Here is a 20,866-nt window from a genome sequence, read left to right as displayed (position 1 = left end):
TGCTATCAAAGACTATCACTTCTCTTGAAATACTTCTCAAAATCAAGGTTACAATTTACGATATTTTATTTTATTACATAGCACGGCTTCAAGATTCAGCAATGAATCACACATTACCGTTTAAAAAACGCATAAAATCGACCGCAGAGAAGAGAATCGTTAGTCTCCAGCACCACTGGAGCACAGAAGTAGAAGGGTTCGCTGGTTATCGAACGCAAACCAACCGAAAGCGATTTCGCGTGTACCTGTACGATGGAAAGTAATAAATGTTTCACGATCGCGTAGCAAGTGCCCTACATAGCAGACTTCGAATACAATTCATGCAGGGGATAGAAAAATTGTTCTGTCGTTGAGACCTCTATTACAAATTAAACCTCGTGATGCAGAAATTGCATTTGAGGACCTGGTACGTAATAAAACGAGAGCAAGCTCAAATTCATAATTCAAAGGCTTCTTAATGTGGAAATATTTCCATACAGACTTAACAACATATTCCAGAACTACCATCGTCATGGAATGCTAAGACAAGGAACAATTCAGTCACCTGCGGATTTCGACCCTCGAGCAACCAGAAATGAAATTAGTAGACGAAGCTCGGCCGTTTTTGGTATCGAAATAAATGTGAACGAAACTGAAGCTCGGACGAGACACAAGAGGTGCACAGTTTTCTATTAATATTTGAACAAGGATGAAGCTGTCTCGTGTTTGCCCAAAGGCGGCGCAAATACTGGTATTTAACTGCTAATTAAACACACGGTGTTAACTGGACCATGTAATAGAACGATGCGATCCGTGTCGAATAGCATCGCGATGTACAACGTACTACGTTCGTTTGACTTGGCCACGACTCGAAACGAAAAATCATCGCTGACCAATGAACTGAAAATTCGCCCGAGGTTAGTTCTGATGCTCGTTTCCGCGCTGGCGAAGTTAAACTTATATGGCAGGCCTCGACGCTATTGATTAGCGTTTTATGAGAGCGCTAACTTCTAACAAGATTTTCTGCGCGTGATTCCGCCACGAAATGAACTGGTTTCGCACCGAAATGTTACGCATCCTTCGTCAGACGATGTTTGCCGCTATGAACTTCATACACGTCTAACGAACGAAACGACAATGCATGGTCATTCGCTTGTTTCACGGGATAGACGTTATTAGCTGCGCGCAGCAACAAAAGAGTGGATGCTCGTGATCCTGCGCGAACTTCGCGAGCAATCGCGCACGATTCGAGCGCCTCGTAACACGATGCACATATTAATGAAGCTGTGTGAAACGTTTTTCGCGTGCACAACTGAGAGATCCTCGCAATTTGCGTTCACCATGTAAATCGTGCCGCTTGTTTGCCTACGTGCTCCTGCAATAAATATTCGTGACCCCACGTGCGTCCAGCCAGCCCTCTGCCAGGGCAATACATACATCGTATTGTATAAGCGTTACGTTTCCATTAAGACTGCATGAATTTTAAACCCCGCTCATAAAGCGTACTTACAGGGAACATCATTTTACCAGCGCTCGAAAGAACCTATACATATGAATTGACCTTAAAATGCTTTCAGAAAACTATGGGACTTAAAATGAACCTCGAGTACTGTGAAAATGCCAGAAAGTCATTTAAAAGGAAATTAACAAGCGCCGTTGGTATGGAAGATGAGATCCTTGAAGTGTACTGTCTAAATAAGTCCCTCGTTTTCTGAGACACAAAGAAGGAGTTACAAACGCAACATGCTTTTCTATTAAACAAACTTGGGCACTTCACTTTACGAGAACACTTCATAGACGATTATTTGTGCACAAAGGGTGAGTCAATGGAATGAGAATCATTCTGCGTGCGATACGTGTATCAAAGTCACTCGCGTCCCCTTAACGCAAAGTCTTTTCTACTCAACGGCGAAGTCGTTGACCGTAACCCCTTGAATTTCCATTTTTCCCCTTATTCCCCTCAGGTTGGGTTCACTTTCCCGCACCCCTGAGAGCAGCTTTTTCAGTCAGAGGGTCGGACGGAATCTCTCCACTCGCAGAGGGAGGAAAAGTTGTAACACTGTAAATATATGGCCGCGACGTTCGCTTTAAGATTCATTAATAAAGAGGAACGCAAAGGCAACCGCTTTCATATACAACGATTAATCACGTCAGTGACGCTTATGCCGGCCTTTATGGAGCCGTTAAACGCGCGACCACCAAGATAACCCCTGAGTTTAAAAGCCGCCCTTTAGTGTTGCTTCTTCAACGCTCGAGACGCGTTGCCGCCGCCGAGATTACCCTTTTACAATACTTTTTCTTTCCCTTTTCGTTTCCGCGTTCCTGGTCGCACCGACGCGACGCGTACCTCGCCGAGCCGCCAAACTGCTGATATCTCACCCCCTTCTTGGAAAATATTGCTCGGAACGATGGATTTGCATAATTAAGAATTACCGATCGAGTGGGACAGTGCACGGTCTATACAGTCAAGAGAGAATATAGAGAAATGGAAATTTAATGAAATTGGGGGATGGGGTAGTCCTGGGATAACGTGTGCAAAAGTTTCGAATTTATGAGCGTCCAGGTTTCAAGTAATGAAACTCGTAATAGTATGTACAAGGGAGCTTTGTTAAAAATATGAGAGCCTTGTTAAATGTATACTGTAGGCACTTAGCAATACATAGAGAACAGACAACAGTTACAATAAGCAGAGTATAGTAAGTTGAGAAGTTATTATATGGTATGTGAATAGACATGACAAGTAATTGTATCATGAATCAATAGTTTGGATAGGTGTATTAATTACGACTAACTTCGTATAACTATTATAATAATAATTAGTATTATTTGATATAATATTCCATTCAGTATGGAAGAGACTTTCCAGATCGATTAACACACATACGTATACAACAAATTTTACGAAATTTCGATTAGTAGTCTGTAGAGCAAACAGCAGAAAACAACATCGATTACGGAACGCCGTAAACCTAGGATACAGTAACATCTTCCAGTAAGTCTGTCGCATAGCTGTGCTAAAGTATTCAGTTACCCCCCCCTGTATAAGAAATATGGAACACAATTTGCTATAATTATTAGTCTACGAGCAGCTTATACCTTAACATAAATGCTAGGTCTACGTTGAAATGCACGTCGCATAGACATTGTAACAATATTCGTGGCTTAATACGTAGAGTACTCTTGCATCCTCTCGTAGTAATTGCATTCCGTAGCTGCATGCCAATGTGTTAGACCTTACCCCTTCGAGGCACCAATCAGGTCAGCGATTCGCATCGTCGCAAATGATTCGAGAGGACTCGTTACTGAAGTTACCAAACACTTCATCAACCAGATCGATTGCTTGTTTTTTTTTTCAATATACAGGCTGCCTGAGAATCGGTGATACAAGTTCAACCTACATGGGAAAATAAGTCAGAAATATGGGATGAATTTTAAGTTTGAGTTTTGAGAGTTACGCCAGGTAACTGTCTGACCACTGTCTGACTCAATCTACTGTAGAGTAGAAACTTGACGTATCTCTCAAGCCCCAAATATTATACTTTGCGCATGTGTGCTCGACTAAAATTAAAAGCATATTTTCTGTAAATCAGAATCAAATATCTACAAATTTTATTTCATATTTTGAACTTATTTTCACATCGGAAATCAAATTTTTTTAATCGTGTCATCGATGCTCAGACAGCTACGGGTGAAGGAAAGTTCAAAGGGTGATTTTAGACGTCAAAGTAAGACGAAAATCAAAAATAGCAAAATAATCTTCATAAGCGTCGAAAGAAACAAATAACTGAAACTCAATTTCTCTAGTTTCAGGCATATTCTAGTAATTTTCAAACTCTTATATCTAACAAACTATTTCTCAAAATCAATTTCATTATTCTCGACTTTCCTCTTATTTTGACGTCTAGAATCACCCTTAAGTTTTCCCCTGCCTGTACATCCCCTCTATCACAAAGCTATTTCAACTCTCAATACACCTACAATAGCCTCGAGTTACAGTAAATTTATGAGAATCGACCCGTTATGGTACAAAGATAAACACGATAAAACAGATACTATAACTTGTAGCAAGTCCTCTTGGCATTCGATGGTGGGTGGCTGACCGCGGGCAAGATTAAAACCAAAGCATACGTTTGTTATCGTAAAGTGCACATGCAAGTAAGTACGCTTCTCTGTTCTGTGTCTGTAACCTGCTCGGTGCTTCTTCTCTGCCGTAGTCGAGTGTTCTGCGCGTTTTTTACGATCTCCCTTTCGTTCTTCGCCCGCCTAATTTCTTCCTCTCTTTATTTCCTTGACCGCGTTTCTTTCGTTGTAACGAGGAACGATCTCGCCGAAGATCGACAGAAACGCGGCCCCGGGTCGCAACGAGTGAATGGGCGACGGAGCAATCGTGTCACGCGTGTCTTCGTTCCCCGAATCGCGAGCGCAAAGTACGCGATCGAGGATCGAGAAGCATAGGATCCACGGTGTAAAGGTTCTCCTGCACGAACTTCCCCCTGGGGAACATGGAACGACAGATACTATGATGGAACACTGACTGTTTTGCTGTCAATCCTGTGAAAGACATTAGGGCAAAGTCCCTGGAACACTTTTTTGGGCCTTTCTTTTTATTAGATTTTTCTGAACTTCGAATTAAAGTTTCTGGGTTGAAATTTACAAAAGTCCGCCATAGAGTCTACGTTACAGTAGTATAAATTTTTGCTGAGCAAATAGTGTCGATTATTGTGTACCTACTTATATTACTGAAAGAATGGGTACGTAGACACTTTTAGAGATTTACTGCGAAGAAAACGGTTTGTGTTCCACAGCGCTATGCTGCGAATGCAGTTGAAACGTAAATAGATTATAAATATCCGATGGTTATGGTTCTTTCAGACGAGATACTTACTAGTGTAACGATAACCGATAAATTTTAATAAAAGTTAGTTTATTTTTCGGGCAATTGCTTTTTGAAACTCACGTTCAAAATCTAAAAATCGAAGAATTAGTCGTAACAACGTGAATGTTGAAGCAGTACTTTATTGCTGATTTCATTTTCTAATGGCTGGAGGATTGATAACCTCGTCCAGTGATCAGCTTGAATATGGTATTAACAGAAGATACGTGACACTAGACATCGAGAACTCGCTGTTTGCAATATTTTATGAGGTACTTGGCACCTCGAGAATATCTTTCGTGCCTAACTAATCGTCTAATCGCGAATGAAGAATGCATATCTTCCATGACACATGCTATCAGAACCACTGGTGTCTCTGCAGTGGTAGCTACCTGACTACGTAGTGTCTCGTTTGAGCCAAGTCGGACGTTCCATGGCCTCATTTTCCATGAAATCCCTGGTACGAGTGTGTGAGAAACTAACGATAGTCGTGAGGCCGAATGAAAGATTAGCAGGGGTGAAGCAACATAGATAGACAAGAGGGAATAGCGTGATTGTAATTACAAATCCGCAATTCCACGACCCAGACTCGGTGAAACTCTGCTGTCTTTCATTCTCAGCGACTAATCGAGCGGATTTCCGATCTATTACCGTGACTAATCGCCTCCTTTCTGTGTTTCTTTCTTCGGGGTATCTTCGGGAACACCCCGAATTCAGGGTCGTACTTCAATTGCATCATGTTCATGGTGGCGAGCAGCGTCGTCCTGACAGTGTTGGTGCTCAACTTTCATCATAGGTCGCCAGACAGATACGTGATGCCAGAGTGGGTAAGGAATTTGAAATATAATTAACGTGAAAAAGGCTAGCTATTCATTCCAACTATTCATTTTTTGTCGATATCACTCAATTTTTCCATATTAATCGGTTTCTCCTACCTGTCTTGAGTGTTTTCTAAATTTCTGTTGCCTTTTTCTTTTATTTAATGAACCTGCTGCTAATTTTTTATTCTTTGTCGACCTATTAAATTTCGTTGGAATTAGAGGAACTGTTCTAACTCTTCTCTTAAGTCTACTTTAATGATTACATTTCTAGGAGGTATTAATAATTCCACGAGTTTTACTTCCTTATTCTTCTGCTTCGTGTGTAATCAGACACAGCGAAAGGGATGTTTTATTTAAGAAATCTTATAACTAATTGGATTTGAAGCAGAATGGAAGTTGTACGTTCTGAAATATTCTGTTCGGTAATTAGGAGATTAGTATATTTGATATTTAAATGTGGTTTCACTCAATTCACGGTAATTTCATTATCACAAAATGGAATTTTAGGATTATAGAGTATATGTATTACATATCTCTGTGCTCATGAAATTTATTAACATATAGAATATATCATTACATTGAATATATTCTTCATAATATAACCACGTGATTACGAAGCGAAATTCAAATTTCTATGATGATTGATTCAACTTACGAGAATACATTATGAATCTTTAACACAGAAGAGTATCAACATTCATGAAATTCAATAAAAGATTTATCAATACAATTACACAATCTTTGTTAGCATCGAACAGTCTCTTGCATTTAACATCGAATTTTATGACATGAATTTATAATAGATATCAATATAAGTAATAAATTACATCATATAAATTAACAAACAATAAGACTTAATCATTAAAGAGACAACAAGAACCACATGTTGGTAACGCTAAAAATACTGCTCGCTTCAGTCTTGTTTCCCTAACAAAAAATTAAGAGAAAGATCTGCGCTCCCTAAAAGTCAAGTTCCTAATCTCTTGAAATTTGTTTAGTTTGTTGAAACACAGAAACATTCTAGGGGAAGTGCACGTAAAATACCTGGTGTTTTGGTTCATAAAATTCTCTGGTCTCATCCGCGGCGGCCATTACGGCCATTAAAGACAGTGCTTTAGTTGCTGAAAGTTTAAAGCGCCTCGGAGGCGTTAGCGCTTCTTCTTGACCGTTGATTACTGGAAGTTTCATAAACCAGAGAAAAACGTATCTCAAGCAGAGACAAGAATCCTACAGCTAAAAAAAATTCCGCGTAGTCCTTTGCTCGAAACGAGTCTGAATTTTCTCTATAGAACAGGGAATGCGATAGTACTGAATACATGTATTCTTTAATACTGCCAAGAACGGAAGCTTCGAATACGATATACAGAGAAAAATCAAGATTCGCCTCGTTGCTAGTACACGCAAAAAAAATTCACATTTCTGCCATTTCAAAAAAGTTAAATAATTTTCATTCTGACGTTGCGCTCAGATAAAAATGGTGTTCCTACAATGGCTGCCATGGATGCTGTGCATGAATCGTCCGGGAAAGAAGATTAAAAAGAAGAACCTACTTTCGAGCAATCGGATGAAAGACATCGAGCTGAAGGAAAGAAGTAGCAAGAGTTTGCTGGCGAACGTTTTAGACATCGACGATGATTTTCGTCACAGGAACAACGCTGCAAATACTCCTGGGTACATAAGGTATCGTGCTTCTCGGAAATTCTCGAATTCCTCAGCTGCTTCTGAAATCTTGTTTCATAATCCGTATGACAGAAGTTTGTCTTATGGAACCAGTCATCCTATACACGCGGAATCTAACTGCATAGAGACAAATATTACCAATGAATATATAACAGAGTTTAGCATAAATATTTTATGAATATCTGAAAGTTGTTTCAAAGACGGCATGATAGAATAATTAGCATATTTAGGAGTTACTATAAGAATTTTAAAAAACATGACACATTGGAAATAAAAAGCAGACACTTCATTGCAGGTATCGAGCTCAGAAAATGTTTAGCATACATATAATTTAGCAAATACTTTCAGTCAGTTTGAATTATTTATGTTACCTGGATTCCATACAATGGACTGGTATTAAATAACTTCTGTTGAAGATTCTATGGTATTTCATGAACTATGTATTTCGTATTCCTTCTACGTCCGAAGGAAATAATTCGTTTTCGTTGATTTTGCTTAATAGTAGGTCGGGGTTCGGTACACCGATATCGACCGGAAGGCCAACGACTGTTGAGGATACGTCGGCGGCGTTACCCCTCAATGGCATGCAGGAAGAACTGCACACAATCCTCAAAGAATTGCGATTCATTACGGATCGCATGAAGAAGGCGGACGAGAGCGACGAGACCATCAGCGATTGGAAATTCGCTGCCATGGTGGTGGACAGGTCAGATGTGTATCAATTTTATGAACTTCCTTTTCGATTTTCTCTGTCACTATTCAGAATGAAAACGTAGGATATATCTTAAAGCTACTATCAATATAAAAAGTTTAATTAATTAATTTTTGTAACAATTCGAGTGCTATCAAGAAGAATTGAGATTAACTATGATAAAAAATAGTTATTATTTACTTAATACATAAGGGTAGATTATGATATAACGTAATTTAACTTGTTTTATGCCTGCACTCATTTATAGCACATTGTGGTCTATATTATAATAACTAACTTTCCTAATTATGATGCGCGAAAGATATTTGATTTGTTATCAGTGAATTATGGCGACATTAAATACTGTGTTCCTCTTCATTGCAGGCTTTGCTTGTACGTCTTCACACTGTTCACGATTTTCGCCACGATAGTCATATTGTTGCGTGCGCCACACATAATCGTCCATTAAATCGACTGCCCCGGTCAAGTAACCGAAAAAATGCACAAAAATGCCAAAGGTAACATCTGAATTTTATACATTTCAGTCCTACTCTACACTTACAGATATTCGTGCTAATAAAATTTCTCACTTGATTGTTAGGATTTAGCTAATCGTTAAAACACTGTAAATTCTATAATTTTTATCTCGTTGCCTATAGTCTTTATACAGCATGATTCTTATACAATGTTAAATAGATTTCTTTAGAAATTTTAACCAGAGTCTCTGGAAATGTGCCTATTCGTTTAATTTTTATGAATTTTTACTGCAGTAAAGAGAACAATTTCAATTTGTACTGTATTCAAATGTTAACAGTGAAAATGAACACCGCCGTGCATACATTTTCCATAGAAATTCATGTATATGTTTGAAATTGTAGCGCTGTCAGTGTGCGCGGCATGATGGCTGCGTTCGAATATCGTGTAATGCCACTCTTCACGCAACACGCGGGATGAAAACGAAATTAATATAGTATGGACACGTTAATTTGTTTTACATAACAAGCTTAGCTCGTCGGTTGTCACGTTGATAATTTCTATGGAGTAGTGTACAATTTTCCACAAATAATAGACAGTGCCGTTTGAAACTGTCAGCGCAGCAGAATTGAATTTTCGAATGCCCGCAGAGATTTCGATGGAGACGTCCTCGCATGAAAAAGAGAAATACGTTGCTTTACTATCCAACATTGTTCGATAGAAGTACCTTTGAAACAATACTCTTTATTATTCTGTCATACTTAAAATTCTTTCCATTATTATTTAAATCAACGATACTATATGTCTTATTCTATGTATACGAAGTGTTCAAAAAGAGGTGTCAGAAATGGAAAGGAATGATTCTACATGTCAAAATGAAACAAAAATGTTCCAAATTAATAATTGTTGAAGGTATACTTAGAATACGTGAAAAATGAAACATGTCTGACTTGGCTTATTCTACTAGCATCGTTGCGCCTGACCTGGCTATTGTACAGCGACAGTAGAATAGGTAAGTCATAAGTCAGACACACATTGTAGACATAGGTACATTCTTAAAATTTATCCAGGAACCAAGAGCTTTTTTGAAGAACCAATAAGAAACCACTCATCAAAATTTCTGACACCTGAAAATATTTTCCCCAGGAAACATTTGAAGAATATCTTCCCACTTAAAAAGCAATCGTACACCTGCAAGGCAATCTTTGCTCTTAATTCAGTTTTCGAGTTAGTTAGCACATTTCCCAGACCTCATCAATTTAAATAGCTTTGGAATTCCTGATACAAGAGAACCACGCTGTATATTAATTCCCCACGATGCCCAAATAAACTGCAATAACCGCGTTCCGCGTCAAATATCGAGGCGAAATTGAAACACGTTCCCCAGAAGCTCTGTATTATTCTCCACTCTCGCCCCACGAAAGAAACGTTCACGATACAAGCCCCGTTGTCTCGCGAGCGTCCCTAAAGACATCTTAACGAGCACGTACATCCGCGCACTTAAAAACCCAGCGTAATAACTCAAAGGTCGGTCCGCGGCTAGAACGAGTCCCGAAGTTCGCTCGTCATAATTCAACGGTGAAGCGACACGAAACAAGCCGAGCTCACCGTCCCACTTATATATCTCTCTCTCTCTCTCTGTTCCCCAGAAACGACGACACGTGGGTTTCGAGGAGGCTGTTACGGCGCGGCGAAATAACGAAACAAGAAAGGGAAACGGACTCGTTGCTTTACATTTCCCTCCTTCTCGCCACGGTCATTCTCTGTCTGCCCTTTCTTCCTCCATTCTTCTTCCCCTCGGGAGAAGAAAACCGTGAAATGGGAAAATTAGACAAGAGGAGTGCACGACAGACCAACAGAGACGCGCGTGCAACCTGCTCGCAGTTAACGATCGGGGAGGAAGGAGTGAAGACGCGAGAGGAGGACGACGCGTTCTGGGGCCGAGGAAGCTGAGGAGATGCCAGGAAGGAGGACAACTACCAGTGGCAGGGAAGTCATCGTCCATTTGGGTCTTTTACTTCGCCTTAGACGAGCCGAGGCGCCGAGCGAACCGAACGTTTTGCGTGTCAAATGTCAGGGGTGGTCGAGGAGGTTTAGGGGCGGGAAGTAGTAAAGGAACGAGTAGATCGCGGCGGGAGGACAGAGAGGCGCCCTCGACGTTACAATGTTGACAATACACGGCCACGTTGCGCGTCTACTTTCTTCTTACCCTCTTTCAAACCTAACAGTCAACCGCTGTCACTTTCTCTCCGGATAGGTAATCGATGTTCAATCGGACGACGACCTGTTAGTTAAATTGTAACGCGCGTTATCACGGACCATCGCTTGGAATTTGGCAATTCCGAGCGAGCGGTGTTGTACATTCCTCGAGAGAGCGTTGTCGCGGCCTTTCAGTAATAATAGTAACGGCACGAACGAGAAAAGAGAGAACAACAATAATAGTAATAATAATAATAACAATAATAATAATACTTACGATAATAACCTTAATAATTAATAATGAACATACTAATAATAATGATTGAATAACGTTGAAGATAATACTATTAACTATACGATACAGATATGTTGATAAAGTTTGAATAATAATAGTGATAATCGCTTAGCGCGGGGGCGTTCCGTTCGAATCGCGAACATTATCGCGCCGCTAATGGTCTCTCGTGAAACAGACGGTCTTTAAATAACTGCCAAATAAGAAAGCTCGAGTCGGGGATGTCCAACCTCTCCACTTGGTGTAAACGTACGCAGGCTGCTTGTGATTCTCCTTCGATAGCGTGCACTTGACGTACAATCAGGGAAACAAGAGACAAAAGCCAAAATTCCGTGGCCGAGCCACAATCCTCTGTTCCGTTTATCTTCGAGACACGATTACGATATGCTATTCTTCCGATCGAGTCGCCTTCGAATCAAAGGGAAATGAACGAACGTCTAGGGCTCCGGCGCGACTTAACCGGAAATAACGAGTGGAACGGATAATCGATAGCGGCAAATTGAACGATGCACCTTCGTCGCGATCGCGCAGGTTCGCGGGGATCGACGAAGGAAAGGCCGAAACGAAGGGGACGATAATAGACAAAACTGCCAAGTTGGACAACCCCTGCTTCCCGTGCACACGCGAATCCGCGTTCTTGGAAGATCCACGAAGGCCCCGCGATAACAGGTTTCGTTGGGCTGCCAGAGGAAAGAAGGTCAGCGAGATCGATCGCGCGGCAACCACGCACACGCTTGCGACCCGCGTCTTTTTTTTCCCTCCCCCCCAGACCATACGGAAGCTTTCAATGACTGTACTCTGATCGCGTGGAAGTTGCTCGTTGGGGAAACGTCTCGTTCGAGTTGATCGCAACGGGGCTGTTCACGGCTTTGATTCGCACGCAGTGTTATTTAAACTATAGCGAGAGACAATACGTTTGATTTGCGCCAGCGGCTCTGTCGCGTAGACAAGCATCGGTTCTCGTTCGATTACCGAACTTCGGCTGCGTTGGCCACGGTGTTTGGACCGGGTCACCATTTGGATACTTCCCTGTGTTGTTACAGTGGTGGCGTAACGATGGCTCGAAATCCAACTAAAATTGTCACTCCTCAATTAACGATAGTGGTCGATACCCAGTTAAAACGAGAACGAATATAACGTTTTCCGTGTAAATATTTGATCATCTGTGTTGTGTTCCGTTAGGTCTGTCTGGATATGTCTGGATCTACTAATTGAGGAAATCTAAAATGAGGAACAGATTGTTTATTCATTTTTCGATTTTGATATTTGATTGAGGTTGGTATTTAAATAGCAAGGTTTTTATGCTTCAGACCGATAATCCTTTATCTTTGTTTCTATCTATTTAGCTTTGAGCCAGGAAACTTTCAGGTCACAGACTGTAACTCCATTTCTCTCTCGTACCGCGAATGGGAAAGGAGTATTCAATAATTAAGAGCCCTCGATAGGATCTTCAAAACTTCCATTCGTTAAAGTAGCTTTCAACCATAATCGGAGGGAGATAATGCTGTAGCTCCCGGTACGTCGACCACGAAGTAGTTCTCAACTGTGCTTTTGTATTTGATAAGATTGTGTCTCTAGCAAAAATTTCGTAGTTGTTGAACATTGTTCATTTCCAAGTTATAACTACTGGCTTATCATTATAAAAACGTATATCTTGTGCAACGTTCAGTTCATGGCGATACAGAACATTCCGTTTTGCATAGTTTCTCCTTAAATATAATTTTAATTTTGCGTGAATTACGCAATTCGATCTGAAGCAATTAATTTCGTTTTCAAAGCAGTATAGCACGGTCAAATGATTAATTAAGTAATGTGAAAGCTGGGAAATTGATACAAAAATTATATAACTGGTACAAATCAATTTTCATTTAGCTTGTGTAAAAGTCGACTAGCTGTCTTCCCTTTTCCCTTTAACAGGTGTAACAGTCAATCAGCACTTTCTCAGAATCCCTGTTAGCGTAAACTTGACGAGTCAGGATATTTCAGTAGCGAAAATCACTGAAAAGAAATATGGCGGTCGATATAACGTGACACAGCGGATTTCAGGCTTCTCGTGGTGTTTTCGTAACCATCGTGAACGTGTTTAATAAAACTAATACGGGTACATTTAATGTCCTCACGAGCTTTTGTACGTATCTACTCATTCCTCGAACGAGAAGAAGAATATGGAGAACGTCAGTATTAATCCCATTTCATTTTTATCGATATACATCATCGTAACTTATGGTTATAAAGAAACGAGATTAGAATGCTAGAAGAATTTTAATGAAGCCTAAGATGATTCTTAATTGCGTGTTAATACCACAGAAGGTAAACCTACAGCAGAATACAAGGAACGTGTTGTGAGAACGTGTTTTTATTTTTCATGTAATAAAAAATTAATTGACTTAAGATAATATAAGCTTAATAGTAAAAGTAACAAATTTTAAAAAAACAGTCCACTGAAAACTATTATATTTTATCTCGTTAAAAATCTAGTATATTTAATCAGTTTTTTGTATCATCTTGACATTTCTATATCACTTTTGCATTCGTCCTCTCTGAATTTACATTTTAAAATACCAACATGTGATTAAGAATGATCTTGCATCAGAACGCGGTTCATTTTCACGTAAAATTTCTTATACAACCTTTAGGTAAACGTAAGAAACGATAAACGTAAGTACTCTTCGGAACGTGACAGTTACGTTTCTCGTATCGTACAACGAATGTAAAGTTAATAATATACACCAGGAAACATAAACGAGAAACGATTATATTGTAGTTGTATATCCACGATCGCTTTTGCAACCGCGCGTGCATGTGAAAATTACGTTCCAGAGGGCAGACCAAGAAATTAGTGATACATCCACGTTACGAAACAGTAGTACAGTCATTGATCTCCGCATCGCACAAAGAATCGTTTAGATCTTAACTTACTGTTAGAAACTGCTCTGTTTTCTCGTAGTAGCGTGTCTGTAGGGAACGTGAGTGCGTTGAAATCGTTGAAACGACGCGGGAAACATATATATATTAACTGAATAACTTGGAGGTGTTCCGATTAAATACTCAAAATAAATTATGTAAATAAGAAAAAAATGTTTGCATGGCGTGGGACTCAAATACATCGTAGCGACGTAATAGATATCGTAAACAGTGTCAGTAAATAACTATAAGGACATACATTTAAGTAAGAGTACCTATAAGAGTCTAAATATAATAATTTCTCTCGAAATAACCGAATGGAACTTTCAAACGTAATAATAATCAAATTTACAAATTTTTCTCGCGACAATGACAAGACGATAAGGAACGTTGGCAATCTTCGTTAAAATTACATTTAAATAAACTAAAAAATCGTCGACTCCTGTTCGATTGCTAATGTCAAATTCAAAAGGGACTATCTTGTATCGCCATACATGGGAAACGCGCGTTCTACGATAAAGGATCTTCCAAAAATTTTCGTCTCGAAATCGTTTCCACATAGTTGCTCGTAATCGCCGACAATCATTTCACGTGACCCTAGAAACGCGCGATTCCAATAGACGAAGCGACCAGAAATTGCTATTTGAGAGAACGTTTACAAGTTTAATCGTATGGCGATGAACTTCGTGGTCAGTTTTAAGCACAACGAATACGTATTGAACTCTTCACGCACGGTAGATCGAATAGGGATAAGATCGACGATTTTCGGGCGAAGCGAATTCGAGGGCGACGTTCAATCGAGGCGCGCTTTCGGTCTACGATTTAGGATCATTTTCGAATTCACGGTAATAAGATTTATGAGAATATATAAGAGCGATCGCGATGATTCTTCGTTCGAAATTACAAGGATCGATTGAAGGGTGGTTCGATCGAGGTTCGCTTTTTAGTTTCAAATCCGAATTTCATTGAAGCAGATGAGATGAAATCGCGAACAGGCAGACCAAATAAATATTACGACAATGACGTCGAGATAGAGCGCCGTGGATAAAAGGTAGAATAATTTATTCTAAAATGGTGAACAAAAAAAAAGGGTGCAAAGTTTTATATCGAAAAGAGATGTAAAAGCAAGGAGCGCATTTTTAATACGAATGCTCATTAAACGAGACTAGAGGGTTAAGAAATTTCGCACGATATTTGTATTAAAGGATCGAATTCGTTAGGCCATCTTTAACAGACAATTAATGCGTTACGCTATGAGAGAAACAATGGAGTCCGTGTAATGTAATGATTAAGATTAAGAAATTGATAATACGGTAATCGTTTCGTCGTCGGTGTAAAGGTGTTATCGTTTCTGTCGGAAACATCATCGTTAATACTACTATCATTACGACTACAACTATTACTGCTATTACTACTACCTATGATACTATTACTACTACTAGTACTACGAAATGCTATTATTATTGTTATTATTATTGTTGTTATTATTATTTTATTATAATTCTTCTTGTCATCGTAATTATTATAATGATCATTGTCATTGTTATCATTAGAAACGCTACCATAATTGATCACTGGACACCAGTATTGACATTACTTGCTATCAGAATTGCTATACAGGGCATTCCAAGTATATGATACAATCTATATTTTAAGTAATTTATCCTGAAGACACTAACTGAACATGTAAGATAAATTTTTTAAATACTCCGTAAAAATGTCATATGTAGAAGTAATTTATAAAAAAAATATTATTCTCTTACCTCTCTGCGCTCAGAATAGTATGATTAGTAAAAGAGACTGTTTGAAACGTAGAAAAATTATGAGCTCCATGAGTAGCATTCGCGTGTCTTGGCTTTTTTAATTATGGATACGCTTGATAAAAAGAAATAATAAGATAAAGAGATTAAGCATTATGATGGATCCTCTTTTAACTACATTAGTCTGCAACTTAATACTACTGAAAGGAATGGATCTACGAAACAATTCTTTACATCTTTGTTTAATATTGTCACGAAGAGTTCTCTATTTTTGCGATGTATCACATATCTCGGAACCCTCTGTATAGCTTCTTAAACAGATAGAAACATGGTAGCAAATTTTGTTTCATTTGAAATCGATCGTGGTATTAAAAACGTGTTCAACTCCTTCGATATACGACATATCTAGATGCTAAATTAATGAAACATTAACTCGAAGAATTCGTTGATGTATTAAAATTAGGCTACACATTAGCAAAAATTGTGAAAGGAATCGATACTCATCGATAAAAATACTCTTAACTAATTAGGCATATATAGTTTAAAAAAGACGTCGAATTATTTTGATCTCATAGTACGCGTGCCAAAAACACTTTTTTAACAAACGTTCCAGAAATATTTTGAACACACTCCAATTATTTTCGGTCGATATCGATCCCCACTCGAGGTTCAGCCGACGATCGCAACATTATTCAAACTTTTCACATTATCGCGAGCAAGGGTGAGCAAAGTTTCTCCATCGTGAGGTGCGCACAATAAAAAAAATCGAAACGGAGGAATTCGCAACGATTACAAGGCAGAAAACGCGCATTTTTCTCGAGTCTCTTTCCGATAGGACGGCTAGATTTCTTGTCTGTGCTTCGATAAAGAAGAATAAGGGAACGCGGACGAATCCCAAACCGTTTGATAGGCTCGATCATTCCAGGACGAATAGATCGAAGTGTGTGTGTATCGTGTACATAACTTCTGTGATAAGAATTAATTATTAATTATTGCCGAACGCGAAACCCCTTGAGATGACTCACGTCGACTTCGGTGCCATCCCATCGATCCTTCTCAATACCCCCAACTAATTATAATTCCAAGGAACTTTAGCAGCTTAGAGCCCCTAACTCTGCTTCTCCCAAATAACGCACACACTTAGACGTCTAAGAAGAACCAAATACCTGAACCAAGTATCGACTAACAGGCTGTCTCGCTAATGAGCATCGCCAGCCATCGCCAGTCGCAGACTAATTCGCGGAGCGAATTATCGAAGTCGCAGAGAGTTATTTTTTTACGATTTCGTTTCGCGCGACCGATCATTGCGATCCTCGAGTCGAATCACGAACCATCGTCGTTTGTTTCTCTCCTCTTCTCTGCTCGTCGCCGACTCTCGTTTCGAAACGCGAATCCGCAAGCGCGCGCGCCTTCTCGTCGCCGCGAGCGATCGGCCGCGTTTCACGATTTTCGTCGGGCGACGAACGCGCGCGGGGGGGATGAAGGACGCGGCGAAACAAAAGTCAAAAGGCGTTATGCTCGCTCTGGGAATGGAAACGCTGGAACGGTGTTAATCGGTCCACGCTCCAGTTAATTTTATCCGACGAACGATCGGGATATTCCGAAATCAGTTTCCGCTTTAATGAGAAAACGCGCTTTCGTGTCCTTTCCATTCGTCGATGCTCTTCGATTTCCCAAACGCGTCGCCGCTCGACCGTTGCGAATCATCATGGCATGCATACGAAACGCGGCCGTCGCGGTTCGCGTGTCCCGATACATCGAATCATTTGGTCGAGAAAACGGCCCGCGCGATACGGCATTGTTCGATCCGATTCGGCCCCGGGCCATAATTCGGCTATGGTTAATGGATGGATTCGAACATCTGACCAGTAATCGTAGGCAGCCGCATTTCCAGTCGGCTGGCCGGCTGATCAAAACCATCTGCATCCACTGCGGATTTTCTGCCCCCTCCTGCGGGTCGAAACGCGTTCCAACTTTCTTGCACGACTGTTTAACTGCGTGGACTGTGAGAGATGCTTTCGGGGAGCTTGTGGGACTCGAGGTGATATGGGGTGGCTATGGGACAGTGGTTTCACGGGGTGGGATTTGTGGAGTGAAGTGGCTGAGAAGAAGTAACTTTTCGTAAGGCTGTGGTTACAGTGGATGCGTTTTCTGACGAACTGATGTTCTGGCGAATATGGCTGAACTTGTCTTGCTCATATGATAAATAGTTCGGATTTATTCCTTAGAATATCAGTTCATCGGGGAATGTATCCACTGTAGCCGCAGACTAAGAGGTAATTTTAAATATTATATGAATTGTGGGAAGGCTATTTGGTGTTAACTGAGGACATGAATGAGTATTGATTAAAGACTTTCATGAGGTTTTAAAGAAGAGAATTTTATTTTTATATTTTTGAATCTTTATACACAAAGTCATTAATAGTTTATTGTATACTGAAAGATAATAGAGAATACACCCTCTAAAATCACTTCACCATGGACCACAATATTTATAAAACACTATAATTAAGAATATACTTTTCTTTCTTACTACTTCAGAATAGTCTCCGTGTACCAAACAGAACTCCAAGCACAAGTACAGAATCACGGCTGGCTTGAAACTCTTCTAGCCACGTACCACTTGGTCTATTCGAAATAACTATACTCCTATCGAGTCAATTGTTCATTATTTAAAACTTATAGAGGAGTCTAACAATATCCAACGATTGATCGAAATTCCAGCAAACGATCTGAACGGTTTCCACAGCTGTTCCGCGTTAATTGGAATTTAGAGTCGCGATCTATTGAAACGGCAGGCTCGTTTCAGTGTTGCTATACGAACGGTTTCGCGTTACGTGTGGCAGAAACTAACGCGTCTTCGTTCGTGGCTAATTGCTGTCAATTACGTCGAGCTCTGCTTGACGAACGAAGGTGAAGCTGGATACCGGAAATGGCGGGGCTTACGGTGGAAATTGCCAATTCGTCGACTAATTTACCGGCTCGCAGCCAATTTTCGAGTTGATACCGAAGATGGAGGGCGCGAGAGCCTGGATACTGTACATGCTTGGAACATTATCGGCAATCGAAGAAGCCTTCGGTGAAGTTCCTATCGGGGATTCCTTCCGCGGAAAAGCAGCTTCTAGTTCGACGCCGCGCGAAATTAATTATGAGTTTACGGAAGGCCGAAAAACGCGTGCAAACAAAGGGGTAGTTGAACCGCCCACGCAAAGGACGAGTCGTGTAACGAGCATTAACCGTTGTGTAGGTGCGAGTGTGGGCCTGTGTGCACGGATATTAGGGACAGTATACGTAAAAGGGAATGTTTAAGTGTCTCTGGAACTACTTGTGACGCGGACATTTTGTCGAGAGCAAAGTTCTATAGCTTCAAAGAGAAAATGTGGGTAACGTGTTCAGGTTGTTAAGGAGAGTTTAGGACCTTCGTAGTATGTAGGACTCGCGGAGGGGAAGAAGAATCCATATTTTGTCCTTAATAAGACGCCTGAGTGCTTAAAAGTATCGACGACACCTAACTGTTCCTCTTTTGAGTGTCCCACTTTACGTATAAAGTGCTCCCTTATTGGTGGTGCTCAAATTGGGAGCAAGTTTAGTAGTTAAAAATAATTAGAAAAGGAGGCCGCATAAATATCTGACATATTAAATATTCTTTTCCGATTTTAGTCATTTCTGGGGCTTCTATCAATTTAAGTAGGTATTTCTTATCCATTTGAATTGGCAGCTGAATTATGTAATATCCAGGTAGTACAATTTTATTATCAGCAGATATAGATTTATAAAAAGTTATTCACTACAGATAACTTAAAATTCAATCCCATAAAAGAAGCTACCAAAATATGATAGCAGCTACGATACAATAAGAATGAACATGTTTCGCGTTTGTATGAACTGTTTTACGGCTTCCTAAACGCTGAAATTAGTCTTTCAAATGGCTCCCGTTGATAAAAAAACGATCTCATCTCTTTCTATTTTCCTCTTCTCATTAAACCATCCTATAATTGCACCTCACAGTGACTCCACCGACATTTCGAGCACGGATGGCACCGGGAGCGACGTGCCAAGTCAGCGCGTCGTCACAAACACTTGTTACGCGCTAAGCGATTTCGTTTCGAGCGAGAGAATGCGGAATTAATTGTTAAGCGCATAGTATTATTAACTATACATATATACATACGCATACATTGACACACACACACGAATATACATAAAGATACGTATAAATATAGACGCGAGCGTGCGTATGTATAGATCAAACAATATTACGTACCGTATTACATTACTTAGGCGATACGTTATATGAATATAAATTCTATAAATTATACATATATATATAAAAAAAAATATAAATATATATATATATATATATATATATATATATATATACATAACGTACACACAAACACACAGACACACATTTAAATAACGAGCGGGACATTATTCGTGTAAAAACAAATAAGCAAAAATTTAAGGAACATACCATCCACCGTCGAGGGTGGAGCGCTACGAACACGTTGGACACGTTCAAACCTAACGTCGAGGTAGCGAGCGAGAGGTGTTACGTAAATAAAGTCGTAGTAGATTAAGGGATTCATCGATGAACTAAATACAAAGGAATTGAATTAGGTTACACGGGCAACCAGGTAGTCTGTCCCCGCATTCGTGTCTGTTCCTATTTCTCTGCAAACTGTTGTACGCGGAGGTTGATTTTTGTATCGATTCTTCATCGTTCCGCGACGCCCGCGAACGGAGGCGCGTACGATAAGCATTTGCAAAACTGTGATCGGTGTTACCGCGTCACGTCCGACCGCCATCATCCCCCACGTGACACACCGGCTCGCTGGAATTATTTTTATTTCGCGGCCGCGGATTCCTTTGCGTTCCGTCGACCGACGTCCGACTATGTTAATTAAAAGTAACCCAGCGAGTCTCCGCCCCCGCGACAGAACCTTTGTTTACATTTGTATAATCACGCGATCGCATATTTACACGGGATACATGGGAGAACGGAACCGAGTGGACTCGGTCGCGAGGTGAGTTCATAAACGTGGGAATTCTGGGAGGACGTATCGCCTCGTCGATAATGACACAACTCCAAATTTTCCTGCTTTTCAATGATTAATGTGGAAGGAATTGTTCTTGGACCGACCAGGTCCCCTTTTTCGGAGAATTATGATTTTTGAGTTGCGTCACTGTTGC

At 40.1% G+C, this 20,866-nt stretch overlaps 1 protein-coding gene across 1 annotated transcript in view; it reads left to right on the top strand.

Annotated features, from left to right (window-relative positions):
- Nachralpha6 (nicotinic acetylcholine receptor alpha6) overlaps positions 1-10,281 on the top strand; it is a 213,056-nt gene extending 202,775 nt beyond the window's left edge. The window contains exons 10-14 of the mRNA XM_076381441.1: positions 5,570-5,679; positions 7,142-7,344; positions 7,859-8,059; positions 8,429-8,562; positions 10,168-10,281. Coding sequence (XP_076237556.1) covers positions 5,570-5,679; positions 7,142-7,344; positions 7,859-8,059; positions 8,429-8,513 — 599 coding nt within the window. The 3' untranslated portion in view covers positions 8,514-8,562; positions 10,168-10,281. The remainder of the gene's footprint in view (positions 1-5,569; positions 5,680-7,141; positions 7,345-7,858; positions 8,060-8,428; positions 8,563-10,167) is intronic.
- The last annotated feature ends 10,585 nt before the right edge of the window (positions 10,282-20,866 follow it).

The sequence above is a fragment of the Calliopsis andreniformis genome, chromosome 6 (assembly GCF_051401765.1).
Source record: "Calliopsis andreniformis isolate RMS-2024a chromosome 6, iyCalAndr_principal, whole genome shotgun sequence".
NCBI lineage: Eukaryota > Metazoa > Arthropoda > Insecta > Hymenoptera > Andrenidae > Calliopsis > Calliopsis andreniformis.
This window is presented reverse-complemented; position numbering and strand designations above follow the sequence as displayed.